This window comes from Podarcis pityusensis (assembly GCF_964106645.2).
Source record: "Podarcis pityusensis genome assembly, chromosome: 3".
Classification (NCBI taxonomy): domain Eukaryota; kingdom Metazoa; phylum Chordata; class Lepidosauria; order Squamata; family Lacertidae; genus Podarcis; species Podarcis pityusensis.
In genome coordinates, this window is record NC_138026.1 from 62,807,180 (window position 1) to 62,823,090 (window position 15,911).

Here is a 15,911-nt window from a genome sequence, read left to right on the forward strand (position 1 = left end):
TTGAATAGGGTGTCCCTCAGTGACTCAACCTGAAGTCAACCTTCTGTTCCCAGGAAGTGTGCATGCATGGGGGAGGAAATGTATTTCCCTTTGATCCTAGCAGAATGTTGATAGATCCTGAGTTAGTGCAGCTGGCACATGGCCAGTGATTGTGAAACAAATTAATCATGCTGATTCACAAATGCATGTTCATTGCTTGAGAGTTCATCACTCGGTGACGTGCAGGGGTGTGCGCTCGTATCTTAAATTATTTATTTTCTTCAACCATCTATCTATATACCACTTAACAGTGTAGTTCCTAAGCAGTGTACAGTAAGGTTAGATGCAATATGAAAACTCAGTGATGTTAAATTTCTGATTATCGTGTCACGCATGGCAATATTCACTTAACACAGCAGTTGCAAGGGGATGAACATGTACATTTCAGTTAAACCGTCCAATGGAAGTGTATGGCACGTACCACATATGAATGAAATTGCCACTTGTTTTTCTGCCAGTAACGCTGTGCCTCCTTGAATAACTTATGAGAAACAGAAGGAAAGAGGAAAAGCTGAATCTACACGGTCCTTCGAGAGATTTACATGGAAGCCGTGCAAACTTACCATCAAATGAAAACTCATTTCCATGCTCATGCAAAAAATCACAGCCCCAGTATTCTGGGGTGCCACCATAGTCCAAAAAGTGATCCTGAGTAAAAATCTCAAGAATGCGTGGGGATTCTCCCCTTGGCTCTCCGTTTTTGTGCTATGGAGCCACGGAAAAGTATCAGGTTAATGCTTTTAATGATGCAACCCATGAGCATGGCTCTGTCATTTGATGACGATTTGGGGGTCTCCGTCAAGGGTGCCGACTTGAATAAAATAGCTCACACTATTGATCTCTTGACGTGGCACACCCACACTATTTGAATGGCAATACAGTACCTTTTTACTAGCGGGGGCTGGGGCGGATCCCGCAAATATATTTGGGGGGGGGGTGTTCCAAAGGGATCTCGTCCCCTAGGAGCTGACTCCTAAGGTCCCCGTCGAAACCCCGTCGATTTTTACCCAGGCCAAATGCAAAATGTCAACAGGTGCAGCTTTCCTCGGAAAGCGTAAAAGACGCCTTCGCGTGATTTTCCTAACGCACATGTCTCAGGGCCCCTTGGAAGTCAGGCCGGTGAACCTGGGGCAGACACTGCAGAACTCCCCCACCCCCACAGTTTCCAGCACGTGCTTCTCATTGAAAAGGAGATTCCAGCGTGTCGGCTCGTGTGTGAAGCTGCGCGGCGGCGGCGGCGGTGCTTGAGAAACTTTTGGGTCCCTTCCCTCCCGCCCGCCGCCCCCGCCGCTCTAGGGTGGGGCTGAGCGTCGTAGGCCGGCCTCCTGAGGCGAGAGGGGCCAGCCGGAGCCCGCCCGGGAGCCCCACAGGCGAATCTTGAGGCGCGGCAGCCACCTGAGCGGCCGGCCTCTAGGTCTTGGCCCTGCGCGGGAGTCGCCCCACTGGGCGGGAACGTGGCGCAAAGGAGCCCTTTCCGCCTCGTTGTGTGTGGGGCTCCTTCGCCCTCAGAAGAGACGCAGCTGCTGCTGCCGCCGCCGCTCAAAGTTTTCCCTGCGGTGTTTTGTGCCGCTTTCTTCTCGGTTTTTTATTTTATTTTTTAGCCTGCCCCTCAAGACGGGGAAGAGGCGCGAGCCGGTATACCGCCAACTTTGCGCGTGGAGGGAAGCCCTGAGGGGGATGGAGCAGCTGCGCTCGTGAACTTGTCCACGGAGAGGTAGAAAAGCCCGAGGAGGAAGAGTGCCAGCCAGCCCAGGGCAGGAGAGGATGGTTGCGCGCACCGAGTAATGTGAACAAGTAAGTTTCGCCTTCCTTCTCGGCCCTGGGAAGGGAACGCGTTCTGCGTTTCGTCTTCTTTTTCTTGCCGCAGCCTCGCGAATGGCTCTCTGGTGCCTTGCCAGCCCTCGGGAACCAAATAAACCGGTTTAGCGTTCGTCTGCACTTTTCTTCCGCGGCATATTTAGGCCAGACACGACAAGATCATATCTCCCCACGGCCTCCCCCGAGACTGAGATGGTGACTCTTTTCGGGGCAGAAAGGTAGGCAAGGCCGGAAAGGAGAGACGGAGGGAGCCTTTTTTCCTGAAGAGCAGGTAAGAGGCTTCGCACCAGCCCCAAAGCTCGTGATTTACCAGGATCTCTCTCCCTTCCCCTTTGTTAAAAAAAGAGGGAACAATTGATGACATTCTGAATAGCAGCGGTGAAAGAGTTAGTTTTAAAGATACCACAAACTCACATTTGACGCTTGTTAGTAACTTAATTTACTTCTGTTTTAGGGTTTCCTGCTCTCATGGATGAGGTAGGAGGGCAGTTGGGCACTTGTGGGTTTTTGTTAGAACTTCATAAAGTTATGGTGACATACCTCTCTAGAGATTCTGTAGAGTTTTAAACCCCAACCTTTCCCTGAGTCTAAGTGCGAGCGAGATCTTGGTTCATAAAGGAGCTATTTCTAGCTGAAAAGGTGCTCTGCTAAAAAACAAGGGGGGAGGTTCAGAGAACCGAAGGTATTGAGCTCCTTTGGACTTCCAGCCTTTCTTCCTGTCTGCTAGGCTGTTAGACTTTTTCTTTTTCTTGGAGAGAGAATGTCATAGATTTGGGAGTTTATGCATTTGTTAAGTCTCCTAGTGGCTGGCTGGACTTGCCCATTTGGCTACTACTTGTTACTGCACAGTAACCAAAATCCTCTTACCTCCTTTGCTTGGCATTTGGGTAGTCTGCCTATGGAATCAGAGGGAACGGGGTTACGGTATTTGCAGACTCAATTATTTTGTGAAAGATGAAGAATAAAAGCTGTCATTTCAACATTCTCCTGAATTAATTCTCCCATTTTGGTTGTAATGCTTGGGAGTTTTGGAAGTGGTAAACAATCGATAATGTTTTGCTACTAACTTCAGCATCTTTTCCTGTGATTAATTCACTACCTGCTATAAGTTAATTAAGAGAGAACACTTACATACCACCTTTCATCATACCAGATTTCAGATGCTGAAATTAATACATTTTTAAAAGGTATCAGATTTATATCAGAGCAACAATGCAATGCTTAATACAGCTATAATGACAATTTCATCAACATTTCTTTGGGTTCCAGTACAAAACAACAAGGTCCAGTTCTTTTGAAAATCCCTGTCGTCTGGATTTTTTCCCTCCCATAGTTGTTTGAAACTGGTAATTTTGGTCAATACTACAAATATAATGTCCCGGGTCTTCCTCTGCCAATGATCAATTGTTGAGGCCTTAGTGCTTCTCCAAGTTTTTACAGTCATAATCCGCACAGCTGTTAACATTTGGATGCCAACACAATCCTATATCTCTGAACCTGCTGTTTCACATGACTTGAACATTGAACAGGGTCCATTTGGAGATTACATCCCACTTTCTCTTTAACATTAACAGATTCTTTTACAAATAAAGACAGTTCTATGGTGGTTGGTTTAAAAAATCTCTTAGATCATTTGTTACTATCCTACCAGTTTTGGCAATGTTCATTTCCCACTGTAGACAGGTGTAATGACGCAAACTAGGGCACCATAATGATACTCATAAGTAATATTACACTACTGCAAAATGAAGTGGAATAGAGGTGGCTGCGATATAACGGAATTGGGGACTCCTAAACAGAACGGATTTACAAGAAAAGGGGGAAGTGGTGAGGCATTGGGAGGGAATCCCACCCTGGGCTCCTTATGCAGGAAGGGTGGGATAGAGATTGAATAATAACTAAATAAAAGGTTAAACAAAAAGTTTCTATCATGTATTTTGGTCTCCCCCCCCCCCCCTTCAGGGTTTATTTTGAAATTGTGGGCTTCCGTTGGTTTCAGCAATAAGATGAGATAAAAGCTGCAATCCTATGTGTTGGGAAATATGCCTAATTGAACAGAGAAGTATTATTGTTGCAATGCGTTGTAATGGACACTGAGCCCTTGAAAAAAGTTTGGAAGCTTTTTGGAAGTGTTGCAGATATTTGCATTATAATTAGTTACATTCTGAATGTTAATGTTATAAAACTAATAATACATGGGTTGGATTAAGTTATTCTTTTTATAGTTTATACAGTGGTACCTCGGGTTACATACCCTTCAGGTTACATATGTTTCAGGTTACAGACTCTGCTAACCCAGAAATAGTACCTCGGGTTAAGAACTTTGCTTCAGGGTGAGAACAGAAATTGTGCTCCGGCGGCACAGCGGCAGCAGGATGCCCCATTAGCTAAAGTGGTGCTTCAGGTTAAGAACAGTTTCATGTTAAGAACAGACCTCCAGAACGAATTAAGTTCTTAACCCGAGGTACCACTGTATATGCATTATTGTTTAGCAGTTAAAATCTCTTTTATGATCACATTATAGTCTTAATATTTGGTTTTGTTTGCCTTCACTCCAAACTACCCTTTTGAAAAAGCACCTGAGACAGCAGTTTCTTCTAAATCTATTGCACAACATCAGCAAAAGTTAGTCTTCAAGAGGAAACTTATATTTGCATGCTCTCTTCTGTAAGTGTACATGTAACTTCATCTGAGGTCAGAACTTCAGAAATGATAGTTCTGGTAGCTAATCATGCAGGGTCACAGTTAGCTGAATGAAACCAAGGAAACTCTGTGCTCACCCTATTCATTACTCTCACCAAAGTCAGACTTTGTAACATTCAACTTTAGAGGGTCGTACTGAGTTCTTTGTTCAATACATCATGTACATATCACAACAGTGCAATGCAGTCTTTGGCAATCCTCTTCTCTGTGAATGACTTTTCTTGTTATAATGTGCCTACTCAAGACCAACTACCTAATCCACAATTCATGTACATATGTACTTTTTAAAAAGCAGTTGGATTAAAGATGATTCATTCTGTTCAACTGTCATCATTTTTCAATCTCAAGACTGCTTCATTTTAATTGGGCAGTGCATCAGACAACAGGGAGGTCAGCATTTTGAGTAAAGACAAAATTATGGCACTTTCCTGAAAGCTATAATAGACAATGTAAACCTAAATATGGTCCAGGAAGGAAACAGAATGAGGATATACAGTTATTTGTCTAAATATCTTATATGGAAATGTACTGATTTTTTTTTTAATATTATCATCATCATCTCTACAGTAAAAACGAATAAAAATAGAATATTTCTGTTGCATTTTCCAGTCACTTACATTAAAGTAGAAAGGTCTCTCTGAAGCCCTCTGGTTTGCATCCACCATTGCGGAGCTATCAAAACTCTTAATGCTCATTATTCATCACTGCTTTGGGGTCCCTGAGGCCTCCATGCTTGTAATGTCTTGGAAAGAATGTCAAAAATTACAGTTAGAAATATACTCTACATACCTTTCATAAAGGATGTGTTTTCAGTTTCAGTGCTTTAAATGTGAGTCACTGAGCTCAGGAAAGTTCTTTAAAAAAAAAAAGAAGAGTTCCCACATATAGCTTCATCTTTCATTTTCTTTTCTTGAAACTTAATAAGCCAAATGCAGCATGCTAGTCATATATTGCAATTCAGTAGGGTCTCACTGAAACGTCTGTTTTTGCTGCCTGTCTAGTATTTCAAAATTAGGGAAAGGTGTGAGGCCAGAATACACGTTTGGTGGACTGTGTTCAGCATGATCTCTTAACTGTGTATTGTGGCTATGCATTCACACAAACATTGTTTTTCCATACCCTAGCAGGCAACAAGAACAGTTATTTGCAATTGAAGTAACTACAAATTGAGTGGCATGCAATTTAACTCAGCACAATTTTATTCTGGATTATTTGATAGATGGGTTGGCTTACAGTTAGGATCTGATTGTGGAAGTTTCCCTAGCTTAGGTCAAATTAAATGGTGATTCTGGAAGAGGTGGCCTGCCCATTCAGATGTGGTTTGCATCTGAATCTGCATTAAGTTTTATTTGGCACCTTTGGCTAAGTTCTGTGACACATTTGGAACTTGAGTGCCTTAGCTGATCTGTGGAGAGTTGGTAGAAGAATGGTCTGCTTTGGGCAGAATTTAGACTATATGCTGCATAGTCACTTCTGGTCTCTGACTATGCAAACTAAATCGGGAAATCAAATAATGATTCTCTTCTAGATGCCACTGTGTTTGTTGACCTTAGGTGAGTGTTTTAAAAACCGATATGTGTGTACATGTGATGTAACATTACAAAATAGTGTCCATTGTTGGAAGCCAAAGGAAGAGAATTATGTGCAGCAGTCAGTATGAAGGAGCAAGGGAGGATGTTAGGAATATCAGTAGGCTCTCACCTTCACAAAGTAAATTTGGCAGGTCTGTTTGAGCGATGTAATGTCTCAGGCCTGCTGTAGTCAGTCTGTTCAAATTATAATGATTTTTTCAATCCATTTTTACAGCACATGTCATATGTTATTCCAACAGATATTTTTGCTCAGAGTGCATACTAGCCATCCTCACTCTCTGCCACTTATGCTAACATAGAAGGTTATTATGTGGGTAGGTGAGAGGAAAGAAAAATAAGTGGGAAAGAAGTATTATTAATATTAGCTTTTGGTATGCCTCAGTGTTTGGAGTACACATGTTGAGATTTAAATATCTATATAAAAACAAAATAAAGTAGATGTAACTTGAGACATAGACCCTGGATTGAGTAGAATAATTAATTTAGGACGACCCAGTCTTTCTTACCTTCAGTGGGAGGAATTTGGTGTAGCACAAGCATTTCAGCTTGTCCCCCATCTCCTCCTGTGCCAATAGGGTGGGGACAGTATTAGAAACTCAGATATATAAGCTAGGCACCAAATGGCACCTTAAACCTAGGTTACGGTCACTACAACGGAATGTCTATTTTCCAGGAAGTTGGACTAGATCACCCTTGGGGTCCCTTCCAACACTAGAGTTCTACGATTCTGTGATCTCAGTTACATTGCTTGACTGTAGCTTCCTCTTAAAACAATTCACTTGTCCCAGTATGCAAGAAGGAGAAACCCACAGAGTGGAAATGGAAATGGAATTAACTATGGACTAAGGAGGAGGTTTTTAAACTGTGGCCACCAACCTGACACCCAGAAATCACAATTGGACCTGCGCCAATGTTTGGTAAGACATGTGTTTCAGACATATTAGGATACATAGGAATCTGAATAACTTGTTGTCTCTTTCTCATTCCCCCCCCCCAAAAGGTGAAAGCATAATCTTTTTTAAGGCAAACTTGACTAAATATGGAAGCTTAGATTTCACTTTGTGATATTCATGGTGCAGTCTGTATTTACCCAGTTCAGCTTAGTTCATAGTTGTATTTGTTGAAACACTGGAGTAGCTACTTGTGTTCATTTGAACAGATAACGTAGTTTTGTGTCAGAATTATGTTTGAGGCATTAATGCTCCTTAATTCTGCTCCTACAGAAATTATGTGGAGTTTTCCCTATTATCGCAGAGAGGCAACTAAGATAAGAGAATTGAAGGCAAACTTCTTGGTCTAATAAAGAACCCAGCATATTGGTACATTTATTAACTATTCATTACACATTTCTGGCATTCCATTTTCAGGGTTTTTATTAAGGATTTAGTTGCAGTTGCACTGAGTTGCAGGACAATCATTTTGTTGTGTGCGAATCTAGTTTTAGAGTGTCTGGCTTCATCAAAGATCTTTTTATGTCTCAAAGTCCCAAGTGGTGTATGATCATCTTCAGGTGCTATTAAGTTTATTTTTAAGTTCATAATTCTTTTAAGTTCATAATTTAGAACAACCTTCAATAAAGAAAAACCATGTTTCATAATCATCTGCTTATTTATTTAAAGAAAATAAGAAGCAGTTAGAAAATTTAACAAGAATTAGGTTGCAATCCTGTATACACTTTTCTTAGAGTAAGTCCCATTTAATTCAATAAGGCTTACTTCTCAGTAGACATGAATAGGGTTGCACTTTTAGCCTCCTACAGTTTTCATTTGGAATGCAAGCTGGTTCATTTTTAAAAGATACCTTGTGGTTGTGATCTAGAGAGAATTATGGAGCGATCCTATACTCTATTTATGCTGGGGGTGGAGGAAGACGTGTTGCCGCTGCGCTGGTGAAATGACCCCCATATTCAGTCCGAGCTCTGGCCTGGTTTTGGCACTGAATTGACTTGGGTAACTGTGATGGATGATCTTCTCCACAGGAGAGATGTTGCTCTGTTATTCTTGCTGGATCTCTCAGCAGCTTTTGATACCACAGATCATGGTATTCTCCTGGACCGTTTCTGTGTGTTGTGGGTTGGAGGGGAACTATGTGTCTACATTCTGGCAGCTCAGATAGAGAGTGCCACAAGGCACTATTTTATATCCAGTGCTATTTAACATCTCTATGATACCATTGTGAGCAGTTTGCAGTTGTTTTCGGGTACAGTGTCACAAATAACCTGGTGATACTCAGCTATATTTCTCTGTTAAGTCTGAGTCAGGAGAGGCTGTACACAAGCTGAACCAGTGCCTGGTGGGCTGGATGAAGGCCAATAAACTGAAGATGAATCCCACTAAGATAGATAAACTGTGGGTGAGTCATTCCCTGGTCTGTGAATTGGGCTTTTTAGCTGTTGTAGATGAGGCTGCACTTCCTCTGAAGGATTTTGTTGTTTAGGGATGCTCTTAGAACCACCTTTCTCCATGGATGCCCCAGTAGCCTCACTGGCAAAGAGTGTTTGCTATCAGTGTCAGCTTGTGTGTTAGCTGTGCCCTTTCCTGCACAAGGATAGCTTGGCCACTGTGATTCACACACTGGTAATGTCACATTTGGACTGCTGTATTGCACTCTTTGTGGAGCTTCCTTTATGGCTGGCCTGGAGGTTGCAGCTGGTGCAGAATGCTATGGCCTCTTTACCATGTTTATCATGCCAAGTCCTGTAGCAGTCAGCCAGTGGAACTCAAATATAAGATTGCACAATTAAGCTGCAGTCTTAACACTAATCTTGTGGTAACCTCATCAGAATAAACGGAATAATTCCTGAGATAAGCATTTCAAGGTGTGTAATATAATTTCCTTTAGAATTGCTGCATTAAAATGACATTCTGTTTATTTGTTTTCTTCCTTTCCAAATAATTGTTACTGTTTTTCATGTAAATAAAAGAACAACATATAACTACAGAAACTTATTCTTACTAAGTTTCATATGTAGTACACAGTACACAAGCAATACGTTTATTTATGCATTATCAGTTCAAGTAACAGAGATTCTTGTGTTGTGGGTGGAATAAAAATATCCAAGTCTCGCCAATTGAAGTGCATTTAATTACCCTTCTGTGACTGCTTACAACCCAAGAAACCATGAAGTAAGCTTTGCACAACTAGCTATAGTTTTAGACTTCTCTTTCACGAACAGCAGCTTACCTCACTATGTGGCAAAATACTTTTGAAACTTGATGCCCTTTCAAAACCATCTTGTGAAATGGCTTTGCAGAGTCTGTTGTTCCAAGAAAGTGGCAAAACATTAAAATGTTCTGGTGGGTATACATTGATAAATCTGGATAATACAGTTTTGCCTGAACTTCATCCATTGTGCTGACAGATCTGGCGCTTATCTCATGGTTATGTAGTTTGACAATGTAATGTTTGTTTTATTTGTGAAAAAATGAGAGTGAAATTTATATATTGTGCAAGAAGAAGAAAAAGGGAAGATTAGGGGAAGGAAGCCCTGCTGCGGATTGTGCAGTAGCGTGTGGGCAGTCCAGAAGTAGCTTTCATGATCATGACCATTGTGCTTTTCAGAAAGAGGTTATGGAAGTGGTTTAGCAAACCGAAATCAGTTTCTTTTTTGGTGTGTGTGGTTTTTTTAAATAACAACTAACACATTCTAAAATGGTCTGTCAGCTTCAGAGTCATGCAGTGACTGAACCGAGGAACAAAGCTAAACATGTTTTATTGGTCAGCATGCTTAAATTGAGCCTGATTGACTTAGATACAACTCAACTCCACCGAAGTTCTAGTTCAGAGTTCATGTCTCTAACATACCTCTTGTTCAGTGAAGCAAAAATCCTATCAACTCTTTAAAGCAGGGGTGGAGAACCTTTTCTAGATGGTGAGCCAGATCCTTATTTCGCCTCCTCAGAGGGCAAAATTTGACAGGCGGCCAAGGCCACCCACATCAGGTGACACTGTGCTTTAAAGCTCCAAATATGGGGACTTCAGATTGCAGCATAGATCTGTTTTCAAAAGGGATTTTAAACAGCTCACACTACACTTTGACTACATGCCTGATTGCCGCAGGCGAATAGACGTTTGCAACCACCCTGAGCCTGGTGGAACTCTCTGCTCACCAGTTTATGAGTGGAGGATTCAATCCTGCTGACTACAGTGGTGTACTTCACCAGAACATCTCCCACAGGGAACATGATGGGAAAGCAGACTCCAGTAGGATTGAACCCTGCCCTCCTGCCCACTAGCTGATGTTACACAGTGAAGTTAGCTGATGGACAGATGGGTATGGTTTGGGGAAATTGCTTGAATCACCTGGAGGTCCAAGATTGGCCCATATCTGGATGTTCTCCATCCCTGCTTAAAGGAATGTTGCATTTGTTAGTGATTACATTTGTATTAGTAATAGCAGATTGCTTGCACTAAAAAGGAAAAACATATTTTAAAATTTCTTATTTTTTATTTTCATAGGATGTCTTATGAGAGCCAAGTGTGGTGCTACCAGTGGAAATGGAAGCTCCATTTGCTGTTCCTATTTACTCTGCATCTTATATGTGTACAGTATTCAGGTAAGAAAGCTGTTTTTCTTCTCCCAGTCTGCTAAAATGGGTGAGAGTTGTAGAATAACATTATCATGCTTTTTATATTTGGGTTGTGCAGAACATTTGGAGTTGATTGTATCAGCATTGATGTTAACAAATTATGTTACTGAGTTCATAATTTGTGCACCCTGCATATTGTTGTGTACACCTTGTCTTATATGCAGCTTAGAAGTCTTGGTGTTTCAATGGAATTCACAACTTTCTTTTCATTACTCAGTTCTTTAAGCTACTGTATTTCCAAGAGGTGAATTCATGGAAGCAAGAAAAAGGCATTCATTATTCTATATAGTCTCTGCTTATACAAATTGCTGCATGTTTGTGCTGGGGACAGGATGCTGGATCAGTTAGACTGCTGGTTCAGTACAACAGTTAGGTTCTGCTGATTTACTACTACAGTCATACCTCATGTTACGTCCGCTTCATGTTGCGTTCTTTCAGGTTACGTCCCACAGCGACTCGGAAGTACCGGAAAGGGTTACTTCCGGGTTTCACCGCATGCACAGATGCGCAAAATGGCGTCACACGCATGTGCAGAAGCAGCAAATCGCAACCTGTGTGTGCGCAGATGCGCCACTGTGGGTTGCGTTCCTATCATGTTGCGAACGGGCCTCTGGAACGGATCCCATTCGCAACCAGAGGTACCACTGTACTGCATTAGGTCATTATTGAAACACTGTCTGTTAAATACAAGAAAAATGCAAGAAAGAAGAAAAAACTACTAGGACTGTGAGGGTTTATTTAATTATTTTAAAAATTACTATCTCACTAACAACAAAATATTCGTGCTTGACTTGCAATACATTAAAAGCAATAAAAGACAGATCAGTAATAAGTTATAACTGATACCAATCAAGCTATAGATAGCATAAAAGTTAGTGTGCCAGGAGAGCTAAAATTAACAGCAAGTCATGCCAAATACCTGCATGAAAAGCGAGGTCTTCCCAGAGCTGCGTCAGAGGGAGGTAGACCTCCCTGTACAGGAAATCCCAAAGCTTCAATAGAATAATTTAATACACGATTTCAAGGACTGCATGTTACTACAGTTAATTTACTTTTATCTTTATCAAGCTGTTGTGTGGCACACAAATCTCAACAGGTGTGTGCTTTCTGGCATTCTTAAATCATGTACCTTAAGTAAAAGCCAAAGATCCTATCTGTGAGTGAGTGGCAAATAAGTAAGCGCTCGTTTTTCATCCTTGGGTTACAAAGGCAGAACAAAATCACTGCAATTCCAAATACGGTGCCAAGAAGAACGGAATGTTTATATAGCATTGTTACCAGTGCTTTGTGAAAATTATCTCATCATATCATCAAGGTGTGTATGGGTATGGTTCTGATTCAGCAAGACTTGTTCCTCCATATGCCTGGTATTTCTATCTTTAATAATGCTGACTGCCAGTTTTCTTGAAATAGACACCAAGCTAACTGGCCTGTAAATTCCAGAATATCATCAGTATCTCTTTTTAAAAACTTTTTTAAAACTTATGTTAACATTGCCTGCTTTACAGTCCTCAGGTACAGAGGCAGATTTTAGAGACAAGTTACATTTTTTTGTTAGAAGATCAGTAATTTCTCATTTGAGTACTTTACGAACTCTTGGGTTTGTACCATTGGACCCAGTGATTTGTCAGTTTTTAATGAGTCAAAATGTTCTGGGAGAGTTTCACGTTTAGGGTCAAAATTATTCCAAAACCAGAATTAATAAGTACTGTTCAACATGGACTCTGCAAACACATATAATGTCTAACTGTGTCTAATGGGAAAACGTATTAAAATTTGGGTTGTAACGTAGGGGTATAATTGGTCCTAAATATTAAGAAAAGTGAGTAATGTTTCTCAACACAAAATAGTGTGTTTTCACCCTGTGTGCTCCTTTCTCATGAAATGGAAAGAAATATTAATTTATTTCATAAAATTTATTTACTGCTTGATTGCAAAATAAACCTTCAAAGCAGTTTTAAAAAACCATGGTACATTGTCTTAACATTTTCTCTTAAATTCCATTACAGTGGTACCTTGGTTGTCAAACTTAATCCGTTCTGGGGGTCTGTTCGACTCCTGGAACGGTTTGAAAACCAAGGCATGGCTTCCGATTGGCTGCAGGAGCTTCCTGCACTCAATTGGAAGCCGCAGAAGCCACATCGGACATTTGGCTTCCAAAAAACGTTTGCAAGCCGGAACACTCACTTCCGGGTTTGTGGTGTTTGGGAGCCAAACGTCTGAGTACCAAGGCGTTCAACCCAAGGTACGACTGTATTGTGTTTAAAACCCTGCACTTGGGGATGCTTTAGTTGTGATTCGTGATTGCAGGGTGTTGGACTAGATGACACTTTGATTTCCTTCCAGCTCTACAATTCTTCGATTCTATATATTTATGACATCAATGTTGGCTTATTTGCGAAAGGTGGGTTGTATGTTTATAGGTCAGATCCAACAGGACAGTTTGTTTTTTAAAAATAATAATAATTATGCATAAACACAAAGTGGGAGCAGAGTTTAACTTGAGCCTGAGCCCATCAAGGCTTAGTTGTGGTCTGGAGCCTGCTTTCAATAACATTCCACAGCTTTGGAATAGACAAAGCGGTTATAAAGAAAACTTCTAGGATTGGGTAAATTGAGTTGCCCTCATTTTCATGTTCTGATCATGGAACGGATGAGGGGTTGGCATTCCTCGACTTAAAATTAAGTGGCACATGGGACATGGTGAAAGATGTATGCGTTGTTGAAAGTTTTGGGAGCGGTGATCATAATGCTATAAAATTAAACATATGTGTAAGCAAACAGTTGTCAAGAAAGTCCAGTGCAGTCACATTTGACCTTAAAAAAGGAAGCATCTCAAATAGGAGAGGATGGGTAAAAATGAAGTTGAAAGGGAAAGTCAAGGAAGTCAAATCTCTTACTGAATGGTTGGGGGTTATTCAAATTCACAATAATTGGGACTCAGCTAGAATGTATATGTAATGGGTTTAGGGGTTGCTCGTGTGTAAGTTGCTGCCACTCCTGGCTAGGTTACCTGGTTGAACCCTTTCTGACCGGACAGCTTCTAGCTCCGTGGCTGTCTCAGTCGCTGGCAGAATCCGTCAGTGGGCGTTTCTTAAACTTCTTCTAGCACAAAAGTTCTTTGACTCCTAGTCTCCGCCTAGTCTCCCTGCGCAGAAGCCTTCTGCGCAGGGAGGGTGTGGGCAGCGGAGGACCCGTACTCTCTCCGCTGGTCTCCGGCGAGGAGTCTTGGAGCCTCCTCTCCGATTCCCCCATCTGCCCCCCATCTCTACTGGTGTTACGCTGATTTCCTTCCCCAGCGGACGGGCTGCCTCTCTCCCTACTGGTACCCTCTCCGGCATCCCTCTGGAGCCTTCCCTCCGCCTCTTGCTCCGATGGCAGTTCCCTGACAGTATAGTACAGATCAACAAATGTGCCAGCAAGGCCACATGCTTTCACTGTTTCACTTCTGCTCACAGAACCAAATGAAGGCATGCATTCTGAAATGTAGGCGAATGGAGGGCTAATACGATATTCCATGCACATGTCAGCAAACCTCTTGGACTATAATATCCAGATTATACCTAGACTACACTTCCATTAGATCCTTCCATTTTGGCTAGTCCACCATCTTGGTCACTGTAACATACGAATAGATTTTAAAACAACAATTCATTAAAAGTGCAGATTTTTTAGGTGTATGTTTACTTGCTACTGTCCCCCCCCCCATGGTTTTTGAAAGACAAAGGTAGGGTTTTTCAGAGAATCAGTGCTGTGATGAGAAGGAAATGGAACACAAATTTCAGTTGCTTTCTTTCCTCTCCCTATATTTGTCATATAAAGTGCTCTGACAAATAATTTTTACCGACTGGAAACTACAGGTCTGTAGAAAGATAGGAATTCAGTTAATTTAGTAATGAACAATGGAATATGATCATAGTGTTCCTGGGATATTTTTCCCCTTTGTTTATTAACTCAGCTTGAGATGAGTGTTCAGGCTAGCTGCTGCAGTACTCCTTGAACAGAGTTGGTTTTGTTCAAATGCTAGCCCTGACCGTTCAGTGTTCCTATTCCCCTAATTAATGGTGCAGTGACAGGCTCATGCTATCAGGCTGAAGTCATCTTTTATCATAAAGTGATTATTAGGTGCAGAAAAGAGCTCATGGCTTAAGTTATCACAAAGGAATGTGTGGCAAATGACAAGATCCTTAGTGCTTCCTTTGTATAAGGTTATAGAAGATGGAAGGGGAGCCTGTTCCAGATGTGGGAAAGTTAGTTACTGAATTTTTTTATTTCTTTTAATGTTCAGATATAAAATTTCATTTGTAAAATGCACGTTGATGTACTTGTAAAGATATCCTGGCTATCATCCTAAAGACTGTGGATTCCAAATCAAGGTTCACTCCCTCCATTGTATACCCCTCCCCCTATGCATGATGTTGCTGCATCACTGCCTCTTATTCAAAAGGCAAAGAACAGAAACTGCTTTGTGTTAGAACGAATTTAGGTAACCATTTCCCCCACTGTATAGCATTTTTAATGGAAATATCTCAGTCTTGGAAGTGGGTTTAACATAAGCTTGGCTGCCCCAGCACATACATCCTTCAAGATTCCAAACGAGATTTCCAGAAACATAGTGGGAATAGCACTGTGATATACATACCTGAAACTGCTATTCACAAACATGGTATGTATCTCCACCAAGAAGATGCTGGGGTGTGTGTGTGTGTGTGTGTGTGTGTGTGTGTGGAAACCTTATTACAAAGTACCTGAATAAGGTCAGTACTCATGAAATAAGAGGTGTCTTCTTATGGATTGAGAACTGGTTAAGACATAGGAAGCAGAAATTAGGAATAAATGGATAGTTCTCCCTATGGAGGGATGTAAAAAGTGGAGTCCTCCAATGACCAGTATTGAGATGTGTGCTTTTTAACTTGTACATAAACTACCTAGATTTAGGGGTAAGCAGCAAGGTACCAAGTTTGCTGATGAAACCAAATTGCTTAGGGTCATTAAAACACAAAGGGATTTGTGAGGAGATATCTCCAAATAGGATGATTTGGCAGTAAAATGGCAAATGATCTTCAATGTAAGCTGTAAAGTGACACAAATGGGGCAAAAAAAATCCCACAACCTAATTTCAGGTGTAAACTAATGGAGTCTTGGCTGACAGTGACTGACCAGGAGCAAG

The 15,911-nt window shown here is 41.3% G+C and overlaps 1 protein-coding gene across 4 annotated transcripts in view; it reads left to right on the top strand.

The window, feature by feature from the left end:
- The first annotated feature begins 1,401 nt into the window (after positions 1-1,401).
- ADGRG6 (adhesion G protein-coupled receptor G6) overlaps positions 1,402-15,911 on the top strand; it is a 94,900-nt gene continuing 80,390 nt past the window's right edge. For 3 of the 4 annotated variants that reach the window (XM_080998547.1, XM_080998549.1, XM_080998550.1), the window contains exons 1-2: positions 1,872-2,075; positions 10,611-10,708. In XM_080998547.1, coding sequence (XP_080854673.1) covers positions 2,050-2,075; positions 10,611-10,708 — 124 coding nt within the window. In that variant the 5' untranslated portion in view covers positions 1,872-2,049. Of the gene's footprint in view, positions 1,834-1,871; positions 2,076-10,610; positions 10,709-15,911 lie in introns of those variants that run through there. The other variant, XM_080998548.1, reaches the window with a different exon arrangement.